Source organism: Ylistrum balloti, unplaced genomic scaffold (genome assembly GCF_031769215.1).
Source record: "Ylistrum balloti isolate Yb309-2 unplaced genomic scaffold, AGI_CSIRO_Ybal_v1 Utg369972, whole genome shotgun sequence".
In the NCBI taxonomy this organism is placed as follows: Eukaryota; Metazoa; Mollusca; class Bivalvia; order Pectinida; family Pectinidae; genus Ylistrum; species Ylistrum balloti.
Genome location: NW_026782064.1, coordinates 1,654,916 through 1,672,054, shown reverse-complemented (window position 1 = coordinate 1,672,054; position 17,139 = coordinate 1,654,916). Strand labels below are relative to the sequence as shown.

At 35.3% G+C, this 17,139-nt stretch overlaps 1 protein-coding gene across 1 annotated transcript; it reads right to left on the bottom strand.

Annotated features, from left to right (window-relative positions):
- Nucleotides 1-6,646: 6,646 nt before the first annotated feature.
- Nucleotides 6,647-15,581, bottom strand: LOC132547707 (zinc finger-containing ubiquitin peptidase 1-like). The gene is made up of 8 exons (XM_060211511.1): nt 14,495-15,581; nt 14,118-14,212; nt 11,555-11,723; nt 9,923-10,114; nt 9,455-9,626; nt 8,913-9,040; nt 7,320-7,537; nt 6,647-6,719 (listed from the first exon to the last, which is right to left on the bottom strand). The coding sequence occupies exons 1-8, from the start codon at nt 15,579-15,581 to the stop codon at nt 6,684-6,686; spliced, it is 2,097 nt and encodes a 698-aa protein (XP_060067494.1). The 3' UTR covers nt 6,647-6,683.
- Nucleotides 15,582-17,139: the final 1,558 nt, after the last annotated feature.

Sequence of the window (17,139 nt, the reverse complement as noted above, 5' to 3'; positions counted from 1 at the left end):
ACCAAGTATCAAATATATATTACAGGAAGTATTTCAGTTCAATTTATTTTGTCCTCACTCTCTTACTGCTTGTAAAGAAATGATTACCAACATGCAACATTATGTGGGCAGGGATAGCTCCGTCATTAGTGGTGGTTGAACTTTGCACTTTGTGGTAAAGATGGAATGCGTGTGATTTAATGACCCCTACTCAGGAGTGGTTTAGATTTGTCTGGAAGCTGACTGCTCTGTGCAGTAGTGATTGTGTCTACTTTAGATGATATGCAATGAGTCTCCCATATGTTGTTCAGTTAGGTTATCACCAACTACTACCAGGAGACTGCTTCAAAATGGCCATGATTGCTGGTCTTTATCAACACTCTCCCTTTTTTGGATATCCCTGATTTGCAATCCAAATTGTTACATCTCAATACACCACAATTTTGTCATATGGAATCACAAAGATTTTGATGACAATATTTACATTGAATTTTTTGACTCATACTTTCTCCCTCATTTCAAACTTGGACAGTTAAGGTTGTTCATGCACCAACTTCACTGTGTCCCTTAAAGACACATGCTGCAGACAGGGCATTTACTGAACCTTATCTGTAATGGATACACATCGTGTTGTGAAAGGACAACAACAAGAAGCCATGAGATTATAGCACTTTAATTTAAAGTCATGATTTTTAAGTTAAAGTAATGCAAACATTCTAATGTGTAATATATATATAAGTGATTCCCCAGCAAGCTATAACTGAAGCAATAAGCAATAAACTGCGGTGTAACATATGTCAAGACTTCAAGCTTCGTTACTGCTGCCTACAGCTTTAGCTATGGCACCAAGTGTTCATCAAATACACTGTGTATGTTGGAGTCAAAAATCTAAATGATAAATAAAATCAAATTGTTTCAACCTAGAAATCCAATTTTTGGAAATATTTTAAAATTATTTTGATATTTTCCCCCAAAATATTTTGGCAAGACTTTATACTACATTGTATAATGGAGTATTTTCACCCTGGTACAGTAATGGGAATCTCCTGTTGGTGTTGAGGGTACCAAACTACAATAAATCTTTCCTGTTTACGTTAAAGGGTTGTTTTCACTCCAGTATATTTGATTAGGATTCTTTCCTGTTAATCAATAATTTCATATTAAAGAACATTTTGATCTTTGCTCAGTACTTCTACATGTTCTGTTGGCTTTAAACATTAAATTCACCTTAATAGGACAAATTAGTTCATCAATAATTCTAAATTGGCCAAGTTACAAAGATTTGCCACCCCTGATAAACACTTACATTGTTGTTAACAAGTAACCTGTAGCTGATACGTCTACTGTAGTCAAAGAAACCAAAACCATGACAACAGTGTTAATTTGAATACCTACTCAGACTGAACAAATCACTTTATGAATATCTTTAAACATCAAATGATTCATTTATTTGAGTCAATCTTAAAGATATTATTTGGACTGATCCTACAATGCAACAGTTTTCCTTCAGCTTCAGTAGTTAACAGCTACTGTTTTAAACTCTGCCAGTGAATTCAGTATTCCCTTAGTTACCCTATTTAAATGTCAAGAAACCATTGGCTTTGTTCATATTGCCGTGTAAACAGTTTGTGTGCAGATTACATCTCAAATTTCACAAAGAATTTTGTCATAAATATTGTTTAACATATAAACCTTCACTACATTACAATGGTCCCTTTACATTTCTTTGTCTTAATCTTAATGATTTAGGAATTAAACATTAAATAGCACTTAAGTAAAAAGTACTCTCAAAACATAAACATGGTAAACAGTAAACAAAATGTGAAATTTTAATCCTTTACTCATTAATTACCAAAACAAGACTGCAAAATTTGACAAAGTGAAAGGCAAAAATACAATCATTAATTGATAAAAACCCCACTATAACATGTAAAGAATGTATTCAACAAGAAAGTTAATTATCCAACCAATATAATACAACCTCAATACACCCAGGTTCATCCTTCACATAACATACGCATCACATCCTTTACAGCACGCTTCAGTTCAAAGACTTTCTTCTGTAAACTCATCATTTCGATGTTAACACACAAAATACTTAAAAAAAGACAAGACTAATTAATAACAATCAACATAACATTAAAAATAACAATGTGTATATATATATATATAAATAACAATCATGAACACAATTCAAAGATCATATTACCTTAGTAAATATATTAAACTGAAAACAAGAAAAAAAATTGCAAAACAGATAATAAAACATAGCATATAAGATAATACTTAAAGCGAAGGCAGCCAGGAGGTAAACCAACTGTTTTTACTACCTTCTGGGACACAGTTATTAACACAGTCGAAGCAGCAAGCATTTTAACTATCTTAAAGATCTTTAGGGAGGAGGGGAAACCTTACTGGCCCAAGTCATTTTAGAAGGAATCAAAAAGCACTTTACAAACCTGTAGGGCTTTTTCAATAAGAAAGGGAAAGCAACAAGCCTTCAATCACCTTATGGGCCACAGCCATGGAGAAACGGTAAATGGCAAGCACTTTACAACCATATGTGGCTTAGTCATGAAGGAAGGAGGGGAAAGCAACAAGCCTTCAAGCACTTTATGGGCCACAGCCATGGAGAAACGGTAAATGTCAAGCACTTCACAGCCTTATGTGGTTTAGTCATGAAGGAAGGAGGGGAAAGCAACAAGCCTTCAAGCACCTTATGGGCCACAGCCATGGAGAAACAGTAAATGTCAAGCACTTTACAGCCTTTTGTGGCTTAGTCATGAAGGCATGGAAAGCAAAAAGCCTTCAATCACCTAAGGAGTCTTAGACATGGAGCAGGGAGTAATAAGCAAGCACTTTATAACCTTATAGGGCCTGGTCATTGAGGAGGGGATATAACAAGCAATTTTCCCTAGTTCTTTAGAAAGGGAAACAATGGGCAGTTTTATTTAACTATTAGAACTGCAGTATTTCCATAAATAACCCCAATCTTATTACAGAAAACACTGTTGGAACATTTTAACATTCTACAATCCTTTGACTTCTAATCAAATGTGATGTAACATTACCAACAACACTAACATCCTGATGGATTTGTTGGATGCTGATGTAGCAATATATTAATATAATTAGTGGAGGTAATTGGAGTTTTTGCTGGATGGACAATTTCAGTTGAGCAGCGAGGTTTTGAGGTAGCATGTATGTACTGTGACTTGTATGGCACTATACTACCTCCAGTTTGCTGTTAACAATGTACCCATGCCAAACTCTAAGGACGTTTTTATTTTTTATTTTGAAAAGATTCCATACCCTTATGGAACTGTTAAATAGATGCTTATTGATCAAAATTTTCACATGGATGAGCAACATTCTTGTCCCTCGGTGAAAATCACTCTACCGCTAAATTTATTTATTACATGGGTATGAGAATTGCACTTAAAGGAAACTTTGATTCCTCCTTCATACCTAGCAAACACTACCTCCTGACAGTTGTGGTCCTGAGGAACTGTGTGGCCCCATTGTTAACCTAACAATATCCTTTATTTAAGCTGATGTTGTCAGCAACAAACAGTGCTGTGATGAGCTTTATATAATGACGCCACTACTATGAATCAACGCTTATGCAGCTGTTGACTGCATACACATTTTGTTTTAAGACAAATTAAAAAGAATGACATTAACCTAATGTTACCTATCTAATTAATTTTCTTTAACTATGACATGTCATTATTATCTGCACAAAGTGTTTAACTGTTCAATTTGTTAAGATTTAATCTGATTTGTTGTGTGCTATTCTCAGACAACCTATGTTTGTCATGCATCAATAAACTCGTAACTGGGGTCATCTACTGACTAGAATGTTTTGTACATAAGATTTAAATAAGTAGTGTTGATCATATACTGGAATAATGCATCAGACCGATCACAACAACATGATTGACCCCGAGGGAACCTGTGAATTATCCAAAGACCCGGCCCGCCTCTGACAATGTACTGAATGGACATGGCTTAAGCTTCACAGAGGCAGGGATTCAAGTCATCTCTTTCGTGTCTGCTGAACACTGATTTCTCCAGTAAAGAAGATTCAAAACACAAAAAATCAACTGTTGAAACACATCAGAAGCATTAGGTTTTTTGGAACCTAGGTTAGCTACTTGATGTCATGCTTAAAAAGAAGTACTACATTATTGGTACAGTTGTAATCTAGATCGTTGGATGAGGAAACTACGCTGTGCAATTTCCAATTGCTTTTTTTATGATAGTAAAACTTCATTATTCTAGTTTTTTCACACCATGAAAATAATAAAGCAAACCTACATAATAGCTGTGATCTGAAGCATATATTACGGGGTAGGGTGTAACAAGCAATATCTGTCTAGTGTATCAGTGAAACACTACATTCCCTCAATAAATGTCATTAATTTCTATAATATATGGGTACAATGTAACGTACCTGGTACAAATTGATATACAAACTTTTATTGGGTACCCTGTAGTGTATTTTTATATTAAATATAATGTAATCTGTAATTTAATCATTGTTACAGTAATATGATGTACATAATACTCTGTATTATCCCATATACACAATATAGATATACAATACACGGTAAAATGCTGTCTTTTTTTCTGGTTAAGACTCTATCACAGGGAGATATCATTGAGCAAACCAAACTTCAATAGTAGTAACATTCAACAATATTATAAGGATTTTTCATTCTATTTCCTGAAAGCCTTTATTCTTGAGAGAAAAAAATTGTCACTTGAACACTTATGACTAAAATGTCAAACCTCATTTCTTTTCACTGTTTTGGTGTGCAATGTATGATGAAGAACCTACCATATCATATATACCACTGACTAATGCTTTGGTTTCAACAATATTCTTAAAACTCCCAAAATAAAAGCAACTAAATGAAATACAAAACCCTTTCGTACAATTCGTTTAACCTACTTTACAAAGGGATCACTATCACGACTGATGTTGATTTCTTAACTAGGCGTTTTAGGAGAGAATAAATGCAGACACTTGGAACCACTTCAGCCATTGATGTTTATAGGATAGATATTGATACTTCTGTTCTATACTGCACAGGTGTGACTTCATAAAACTGCTGTTTTTAGGTTTATTTTTCATCTCCCACAACAATCAACTCTGAGATCTTAATTTTACAGAGGCTGCCTTTCATTTTTGTATAACATATAAAAAATTCAGAACACAACCGTTTCATTGTCATTATTATCAATATAAATTAATAAAGTGCTATATGTGAGGTTATATTTCTTTTACCGTCCCAAGTCACAATTATGTATTAAAAGTGCTGTACAACCTAATGCTACAGTTCAGTTTTCATGAAATTTTTTCTCTGACACCTTTACTTGATCAACAAAAACACCAGCAAAGACATATCAAAATTTTTTAGAATAAAACACACTTTCTCCCTCCAGTATTGCATGTTAATATCAAAGTGTGGACTATACGTAAATGTCTAGCAAACAAATCTTTTCAATAAAAGATGCACTGTCTGACCCACAAAAAGTAATTACTTTTGGGAATACATGATTGTTTATAATCTATTATGAATCCCTTGATTAAGGTCAATCTTTAGAAGTATGTACAATCTACAGATAAGTTTGAAGAGTTTACCATTTTTGGGTAGTGTAAAAAATTGTGTTTCCTTTTGAAAATAAGAAGCTTATGACGGTATTCAACTCAGGAAACTGGGTCAATGCAACAAGTTTATGGTCAACCGTAGGACATCAACTGACATTTTATTGACCAGAAAGTACTTACATGGAAACTGTGCAGCAAATATACAGCTTCAATGGATTACAAGCTGAAATAACTTGCTTTTAGCAAAAAACTTGGCATTTATTTGTGCTTTCAGTCTAGCAGATTTCTCTTCATATCACACCCAAATTTCCACATCTGTGACTATTCAAATATGAATAGTTAAGCAGTGATAAAGAATGGCTGGTGAGAATAAGGAAAACATTTGTATTAAAGGGCTCTGACACTGATGTATACATATTTCTGGGGTAGATATAGAGTGGGTTTGGATATAACTCCACACATAAATATAATTTTGATTCACAACAGGAATAAGATTATAATCCCTAACAGACTTGCATTATAACATACTTTAACAGTTAGCTGTTAATGCTACAGGTATGACAATTACACTCAAAGATGACAGGACAACACTTTAGGGAGAGACTTCATATCCTCTATGTATAACAATAACTTAGTCTGGGAATTCTCGTAAAGTAGATACACAGAAACAACTTTAGAAATTTTGTTTTTATCTTGAGTTACAGTACAAGTAGACACCAGTTTCAGCACTGATACCCTTCCACTATAGAATTTATAGCTCAATAACTGATTCAAAAATACCTAAACCCACTCTATCCCTCTTTCAAGCAAATAGGCTAAACAACTGTTTTCATAACATTAGTTTGATATATATATATGTAGGAGAAAATCTGACAACACGTGTAAGAATTTTTCAGTGTTTATAATGAAATATTCATGATTTAAACATTGCTTTAAACACATTGGTAAATCATACAAAAAACAGCCCTTTCCTACCATTCCATGGCAAGGATATAACAATGAGGTTGCAGATGGGGTAACAAGGCAAGCCCTTCCCAGCATGCATCACAGCCTGATGATTGGTATCACATTAGCTATCATCTCATGGTCAACTTATCCTTTCTGATTTCAAGACCTTGTGTTCCTGCAAGCATCAAACACAAGTATTTCGATCAAATCACAGTACTTTGTCTACTGATAGAACTGGTGAAAGGGTCTTTCTTTCAGTTATATATGTAAAATAAATATATATGCTGTTCAAAAGCTGTGAACCATAATTCAACTCCTATCAAAACTGTCAAAATCTTAACAAAAGTATATATAAAAAACAGAATTGTCTAAGATATCTATTATATTTTATAAATTGAAATATTGAATTAGAAGTAGAATATGGATTGAAATATTCTCATTTTGTAACATCACAATTATCATAAAACGACACAACACCCAACACAATCATCAAAATACATAACTGAAAGAAAAGTGTGCAACTTGCTAAGGTAACTAATCTAACCCAATTATCATAAATGTGCTGACAATAAAAACTCTAAACAGGGGGAATAACTCTAGTTGCCAATCTATGAAACTGCTAGTGGGGGTCATGCCCCTAGTAAAAATTCTGCAACAAATAAAAAAAGGTGTATGACAATATTCTCAAATACTATATGTGTCTTGTAAATTACAAATATGCTGTTCTGAGTAAATGACCAATGATGTGTACTGACCATGACCTTGAGTTTCTCACCTCGTATGCTTTGTCCTCTAGTATCCCTGTGACGGCCACTATTTGGTACTGTTTTGCCTTCAGTCCATGGATACTTCTTCTCACTATTCTCATGATGTTGGAGTTTATAAAGCCATTGAACAGCTGCATTTGTTTCTTTGAGGTGCTGGGATCAAAGATCAGCAGTCGTATAACACCGTCCTTTAATTCTTCAACACCTATGATGGTCCGACTGTGACCTAAACATACAAAATTTATTGAATGTCATTACATTCTATTTCATTAGATCAGAATATTGTGTTAAAATCGAAAACAAAATAATTCAAGTGAAACATTAAAGAAAAACTACATTGTCGGTTAACTGCTAAGATTTTTATAAAAAATCTGTAATCAGCTTTCATGTTCTCTTGTAACAAATACAACATGTATGTTTCTGCTATACTTACCACAACATGTGAATAGTGATACAAGAGGTTTGATTGGATCATTTTTGAGATACGGAGAACCTAATGATCGTATTTTGTTTTCTGACTAGCCTTTACAAAGTCTTCCGAGACCTGGATCAATTTGTGCAGGTATGCCATGATTAACACCTGAAATGTTATTTAAAATACTGACGACCACAAATTTTGTTTCTGTCAATAATGTACTGATGTCATACTGTCTGTAACCTTACCTTGGTGTTGTGGGTATAGAGGAAGTTTAACAGGAGATGTCCGACAGTGATGAAGGGACGTCTGTAGCCTTACCTTGGTGTTATAGGTATAGAGGAAGCTTGACACAAGATGGCCGACAGTGATGGAAGAAAGCCTGTAACCTTACCTTGGTGTTGTAGGTATAGAGGAAATTGGACAGGAGATGGCTGACAGTGATGAAGGGACGTCTGTAGCCTTACCTTGGTGTTATAGGTATAGAGGAAGCTTGACACAAGATGGCCAACAGTGATGGAAGAAAGCCTGTAACCTTACCTTGGTGTTGTAGGTATAGAGGAAGCTTGACACAAGATGGCCAACAGTGATGGAAGAAAGCCTGTAACCTTACCTTGGTGTTGTAGGTATAGAGGAAATTGGACAGGAGATGGCTGACAGTGATGAAGGGACGTCTGTAGCCTTACCTTGGTGTTATAGGTATAGAGGAAGCTTGACACAAGATGGCCAACAGTGATGGAAGAAAGCCTGTAACCTTACCTTGGTGTTGTAGGTATAGAGGAAATTGGACAGGAGATGGCTGACAGTGATGGAAGAAAGTCTGTAACCTTACCTTGGTGTAGTGGGTATAGAGGAAGTTTAACAGGAGATGGCTGACAGTGATGGAAGAAAGTCTGTAACCTTACCTTGGTGTTGTGGGTATAGAGGAAGTTTAACAGGAGATGTCTGACAGTGATGAAGGGACGTCTGTAACCTTACCTTGGTGTTGTAGGTAGAGAGGAAATTGGAAAAGAGATGGCTGACAGTGATGGAAGAGAGTCTGTAACCTTATCATGGTGTTGTAGGTATAGAGGAAGCTTGACAAGAGATGTCTGACAGTGATGGAGGAAAGTTTTTGGTGTTGTAGGTATAGAGGAAGCATGACACAAGATGGCTGACAGTCATGGACAAAAGTCTGTAACCTTACCTTGATGTTGTAGGTATAGAGGAAGTTTGACCGGAGATGGCTGACAGAAGTAGTCTTTCACCCATTGAAACAGTTTAGGGTGTGTCCCCTGAGGACCAGAGGGATTGTGGAAATCCAACAGCTGACATCTGTAGTGCAAACAGACAACAATGTCAAAAGTAAAACATTTTGTCACCAAGAGAAATAATGACAAAGCCAGAACTATTATTAGATACTGTAAAAATATCAATTTTTGTGACAGATTTATTTTAATGAAATTGTACGTACTTTTAATCCATGTATTTACATAACTTCAAAAATATTAAACAGATGAAAATTGAAACGGATAACTGTAATAGTGGATTTTGTGAACAAGATTCATCCACAAAATCAATGAACATATGTATATATATATATATAGATATATATATATATATATACATATATATATGTACAACTGTGTATATAAGTAAGGATATGTACAATTATGAAATTTAAGCTCCACAATGTTTTGCCTGTTTTTTCTATGATGTTTGTTGCAGGCACCTCTTTCTGATACTGACCTGACTTTCAGGGAAAGGAGAGTAGCAGCAATTTCTGTTGCCCCTATCCATTTAGTGGTATCCACAACATGTCCCCCTAACTGTTCACAACCCTGCTTGTCAAACCCCTTCTCCCAAGCTGCCTCTATCAGCCTCTGTATCTTGGGCAGTGAAGGGATCTGGGCTTTATTTGCTGTCAGCAGAAAAGAAATTCCTGAGAGCTGAGTTTGTAAACACCATTACAGTAATACTGAGAGCTGATTTGGTCAACACAATTACAATTATAATACAACAGATTATGTAAATTTAAGATTTTGTACAAAAGGACAAACATAGAAAAACATAACACATTTATGATGCTAACATGTACTGTATTAGATTCTTGCCTTCACTTACTCACATTGCAAAGAATACAGGTGCGTTTGACATACTACAATGTATTCCTTTTTAATTTCCCAAGAATCAATGTATTTACAGTGGAATACTTACAGTTGAACAGTAATTTGCAGTAAGTGGGATTAGCTGCCATGGCTGAGAGGAGCATCTGGAAGTTTCTGTAGCCACATCCCCAGCCCTTGTCACCATAGGAAGCACAGAAATGCTCGACAGAGTTACACAGATGGAAGTTCACAACACTGGTGGTGGAGGTCTTGTAGTACTCCTCTAGATGGCGTATTATACCTAAGAAAGAGCACTAATATCAACCCTTCTGAATATTTGCTTTGTACAAAAAGGCAAATTCATAACCATGTTATACAAACAATATAATATATGGAGCAGCAACATCTGGATTCTGTAATCATCTGTTTATAAAACCTTCATATTATTTGTATTGCTGTGTTCCCTTTAAGAAACTATTTACTGACTGGAGACAACTAAGATGTTGGTTCTCTCAGACTCCATTAAGAGTCCCATTTTTACAATAGTGATTTTATTAAGAATTACAAGGGTTAGAAGCCATGATTTCAGACTTTCCCTCCCACCTCTTAACCATCTAGTTTCCTCACAAAGGAGGCTTTCATTGTCTAATTGTTTCTTTTTACATAAAAAAAAAACAAATGTTATGTTCATTTTCCAATCTCTCCTGCAGGTGTATTATATGTCAGTGTGTCTCCTGAAATCTCCTGAAGGTGTATTATATGTCAGTGTGTCTCCTGAAATCTCCTGAAGGTGTATTATATGTCAGTGTGTCTCCTGAAATCTCCTGAAGGTGTATTATATCTCCATGTGTCTCATGAAATCTCCTGAAGGTGTATTATATCTCAATGTGTCTCATGAAATCTTCTGATGGTGTATTATATAACATCATGTCCCATGAAATCCCCTAAAGGTGTATTACGTCATGTCTCATGAAATCTCCTGAAAGTGTATTACGTCATCATGTCTCATGAAATCTCCTAAGGGTGTATTACGTCATCATGTCCAATGAAATCTCCTGAAGGTGTATTATGTCATCATGTCCCATGAAATCTCCTGAAGGTGTATTATGTCATCATGTCCCATGAAATCTCCTAAAGGTGTATTATGTCATCATGTCCCATGAAATCTCCTAAAGGTGTATTATGTCATCATGTCTCATGAAATCTCCTGAAGGTGTATTATGTCATCATGTCCCATGAAATCTCCTGAAGGTGTATTATGTCATCATGTCACATGAAATCTCCTGAAGGTGTTTTATATGTCAGTGTGTCTCATGAAATCTCCTGAAGGTGTTTTATATGTCAGTGTGTCTCATGAAATCTCCTGAAGGTGTATTATATGTCATCATGTCTCATGAAATCTCCTGAAGGTGTATTATGTCATCATGTCACATGAAATCTCCTGAAGGTGTATTACGTCATGTCTCATGAAATCTCCTGAAGGTGTATTATGTCATCATGTCCCATGAAATCTCCTGAAGGTGTATTATGTCATCATGTCTCATGAAATCTTCTAAAGGTGTATTATGTCATCATGTCTCATGAATTCTCCTGAAGGTGTATTATGTCATCATGTCTCATGAATTCTCCTGAAGGTGTATTATGTCATCATGTCCCATGAATTCTCCTGAAGGTGTATTATGTCATCATGTCCCATGAAATCTCCTGAAGGTGTTTTACTATTCTAGATATCTGATCTTACCTTTAGTACAAGAATGGCCATCATCAACACCATTGAGGTCACGACCTCTGAGGTTTGCTTTCCTCAAATGGAATTCCGTGACAGACAGGTCTCCCTTGGCAACAGCTTTCTCTAAGTTCTTTTCATACTGTTTCTTGTAATTTGTACCACTGGCCATTCCATACATTGCCTAGAATTTAAAGATACAAAGGGTATCAATAACAGAGAGGTCTTGGCACCTACCATTGTTTGATTTTTATTTGCTCTTAGAATAGAAACAACCAGGGATCAGGAACCTATGCATGAAATTTGAGAAAGACGCATCTGGTACTTCTCAAGAAATAGCAATAACAATTTTGCAAAGTCAAAATCCAATATGGCTGCGTGTTGACCATTTTTTCTGATAAGACCTAAAATCAAACCCACACCACCTTTTTAAGAAGTAGTAATAACACATTTCATTTAAAACATCCAAGATGGCTGCCTGGTACAACTTAACAAAGGTGCTTCATCATCAAGGAAAAACAAATTTCATTTCAAATTTCAGTGAAATAGTTTAGAATTCTTTCAGTACCAACTAAACTTTATAGTGTATCATGACAGAGAACTGTTCCATATATCACCTATTGTTATCCTGACAGAGAACTGTTCCATATATCACCTATTGTTATCATAACAGAGAACTGTTCCATATATCACCTATTGTTTATCATAACAGAGAACTGTTCCATATATCACCTATTGTTATCCATATATCACCTATTGTTATCATAACAGAAACTGTTCCATATATATCACCTATATGTTATCATAACAGAGAACTGTTCCATATATCACCTATTGTTATCATAACAGAGAACTGTTCCATATATCACCTATTGTTATCATAACAGAGAACTGTTCCATATATCACCTATTGTTATCATAACAGAGAACTGTTCCATATATCACCTATTGTTATCATAACATATATATCACCTATTGTTATCATAACAGAGAACTGTTCCATATATCACCTATTGTTATCATAACAGAGAACTGTTCCATATATCACCTATTGTTATCATAACAGAGAACTGTTCCATATATCACCTATTGTTATCATAACAGAGAACTGTTCCATATATCACCTATTGTTATCATAACAGAGAACTGTTCCATATATCACCTATTGTTATCATAACAGAGAACTATATCACCTATTGTTATCATAACAGAGAACTGTTCCATATATCACCTATTGTTATCATATATATCACCTATTGTTATCAGAGAACTGTTCTATATATCACCTATTGTTATCAACATAACAGAGAACTGTTCCATATATCACCTATTGTTATTACCATGACAGAGAACTGTTCCATATATCACCTATTGTTATCATGACAGAGAACTGTTCCATATATCACCTATTGTTATCATAACAGAGAACTGTTCCATATATCACCTATTGTTATCATGACAGAGAACTGTTCCATATATCACCTATTGTTATCATAACAGAGAACTGTTCCATATATCACCTATTGTTATCCTGACAGAGAACTGTTCCATATATCACCTATTGTTATCATAACAGAGAACTGTTCCATATATCACCTATTGTTATCCTGACAGAGAACTGTTCCATATATCACCTATTGTTATCATAACAGAGAACTGTTCCATATATCACCTATTGTTATCCTGACAGAGAACTGTTCCATATATCACCTATTGTTATCATCATAACAGAGAACTGTTCTATATATCACCTATTGTTATCATCATAACAGAGAACTGTTCTATATATCACCTAATGTTATCATCATAACAAAGAACTGTTCTATATATCACCTATTGTTATCATCATAACAGAGAACTGTTCCATATATCACCTATTGTTATCAACATAACAGAGAACTGTTCCATATATCACCTATTGTTATCATAACAGAGAACTGTTCCATATATCACCTATTGTTATCAACATAACAGTGAACTGTTCCATATATCACCTATTGTTATCATAACAGAGAACTGTTCTATATATCACCTATTGTTATCATCATAACAGAGAACTGTTCCATATATCACCTATTGTTATCATAACAGAGAACTGTTCCATATATCACCTATTGTTATCATAACAGAGAACTGTTCCATATATCACCTATTGTTATCCTGACAGAGAACTGTTCCATATATCACCTATTGTTATCATAACAGAGAACTGTTCAATATATCACCTATTGTTATCATCATAACAGAAATCTGTTCCATATATCACCTATTGTTATCAACATAACAGAGAACTGTTCCATATATCACCTATTGTTATCAACATAACAGAGAACTGTTCCATATATCACCTATTGTTATCAACATAACAGAAAACTGTTCTTACTATCACCTATTGTTATCAGATAGCTGTACCTGTTATCACCTATTGTTATCAGATAGCTGTATCTGTTATCACCTACTGCTACCACATTACAGAAGACTGTACATGACATCATCTGTTGTAACTGATATCAGAAATAACTTTACCTGAAAGACTTTATCTCACATCACCTAATGTAACCATAGCTGGCTATTGTACCTGCAATGCTTGGAACTCTCGCATCTCCCTCTTCTTCTCCTCCTGCTCTGACTTGCCTAGTTCTGCTGCAAGGGCTTGGTCATTCACTTCTTGAGCTATTAATAAGACGTACATATAGTTTTTAAATGTAAAAATATATAAAATACATGTTATTTGAACACAGAAAAGACAATCAGCTTTTAAATTCAATCACTCTGCCCCTATAACTCAAAACATCTGTTTTAGTTTTCAAAGTGATCAGGTAATAAAGGCTAGCCTTTTCATCTTTCTCATTTTGAAGTCTAGTTCTAATTCTGGAATATATCCTCCAACATACTACAGCAGTCCTAGGCAATCTATGACTACATTAGACAAAACAGTAGACCAATAATGGATACCTGGTGTCTGTTCTGCTGAGAAGTGACCGTTGACATGCATTTCCAGTACTACCAGGTCGTTGAATTCCTGATCGCAGACAGGGCATGTAACACAATCTGACATGTCAGCTGAACTAGACATACTACCACGCCCGCCATTTTCAGAGTTCACTCTATCAGGGCTAAGTATATCTAAATGCTTGGAATTAACATGAATTTGTAGATCATCAGGTGAACTCAAAGTCAAATCACAAAATGGACATGCATATTCCAGCATTTTAGCTGAGTCCATAATGTATCTGGAGCCACCATTTTGGTTTTTACTGTCATCTTGTGTGTCTCTAGGTCTACATGGACTAAGTATATCAATGTGTTCCCTATTGACATGCGTTTGAATGTCACCTTCAGATGGCGTGCTGAACTGACAAAGTGGACAAGAGAACTCCATAGGGACATTGGAGTTAATATCCGGTTCTACATTGTAGTTGATGTCAGGAACCAGGAGCATTTCAGCTCGTCTGGGTTGTAGAGAGGCGCGGATTCCCTGCGGGTCAGGTCTGGCTAAAGGTGGTATACAGGATGCTGTCACCCCAGTGTCTAAGGACCCTTCTCCTGAGCTCTGTCTTGGCAACATTATCTGGACTGGTGACGATATGTCCAGATTTAATTTGGCTCGTTTTCCTGAATCTTCCAAAGAATTAGATCTATTGCTACGGTTAGTGATAGCCCCATTCTTCTTTATTGGACTAGCCATCAATAAGCTGCCAGAATCTTTAGACTTGGGTGATCTGGGTATGGGAATTTCCTTCTCTGGCGACTCTGTCTCAGCTTTTTCATCTCCAGATGTACTAGGGGAAGTATCCATGGGTCTATATTCCTTACTGGGACTTTTGTACTCCTCTAAGTGGACCTTATTGACATGTAGATTCATCTCATTTGGGGTGATGCCGCTGAGATCACAGAATGGGCAGCACACATCCTGATCAACATGGTCCATCATGATGTGTGACCGCATGTCTACTTCAGTCATACCTGCCTGACCACAGATCAGACAAGTAAACTGGGCATCGTCATCTAAATCCATCTTTTCACCACCGCCCTCTGCCATCACTGTAATATACAAGTCAAATATATATTAAAGTGATTCACAAAGGTAAAAAGCAGTTAACGAAAATCACATTATATATATAGATAAAATATACAGGTTTAAATGTCATATAAATACATCTCATGATTAAATATTACAGTTCAACCGAGGTAAAATCTCCCATGCATGCAACATGTTGTAATATAAACCTTCCACTTACTGTCATCAATTTGATTCTTACAGTGCTGTTCTTTTCTTTTCAATTATATTGTTTAGGAATTTGCATGTAAAACATTTTTTCTATGGGCTACTGCCAGACGAATGATGCTCATTCTGCTAATGTCACGTACTTAACCATTACCATTATGTTTTTATATACTGAGCCTTTACTTTTTCCAAATGGAGTCACACAAACATCTTCTTGTTTGATCACAAAAGTACCTAGTTTCTTTCATGTGTGTTCAAATAATAAATTAATTGTTATATATACCATAGTTCGGTTCAAGATAAGAAAGATTTTTTCAGTGCTAACTACTTACGTTACTAATAACTTCGATTTTCTACATGCAAAAAAACTTCTATTGAAGACAAAACAACGCAAATAGCTTCAAAATTATCATTTATTTATTATGCAAAATTTTACAATTATCTACATAGAACCGGATGAGGTTAAAGTATTCCCTATCTAATTAACATCTTTCATTGTAATCAACATGTCAACAGATGGTCTCCGGGTCCAGCTGCTGAATCAGAAAGTAGTCGTGTTATAACGTTACCTTACCAAAACAAATTACCTGAAGCTGGGGTACACGATTCAGTGCGTTTTGCTGTTATAGCTTGACTGCATGTGTAGGTCCATATAAACAGAGACAGTATAGCATCACTGAATTAAATCTTTTGAGATAGGCCTAATGTGAAAGCAAAAAATTCTAGGTAATCAATATAAAAATATAAACCAATCAGTGACGATCTCTTATTAGCCGACACGCACCAACCACTGCCATCAAAACAATACTCTGACGTTCCAACTAAGAACCTAATGTAAAACCAAATCCGGATAGATGTTCCGGGTGTAATGTAAATCAGAGAGAATAATTCCTTCCAATCTACACATATAGCAACTCATTATTTCTGGGATTTCCATAAAACGCTGTCAGCAACCTCAAAAGTCGTTGGGTTTAGTCACGTGTTGTACTTTATTCTCAATGATTTTTTGTCAATGTCTGACACTTGCTAACTAATAAACACCTTTGACGGTTTGATGTTACTTTAAATAAAATCCACGAAGATTTCATGAGCAGAAGTCTTTGAAAACATGTATCGAAAATAAAAATACGAATGATTTGGTATGGTATGGTCTCGTTAGTATAATATGAAATTTTAATTGGTCTGGTTTAGCACTTTTATTTCCGTATTCCCTCTTATTGCTTTTTTGTTCCGGTTGGTGAATCCAACTTTGAAAATTTGAGGAATTTCAAGTGTGGAGTTTAGTCGATACTTACCGGTTACATGATGAAAATAAGTTATCTTAGTCTAGGAAAGTGAAGGAAAATAAAACTGCTCATCAGATATAGCAGTA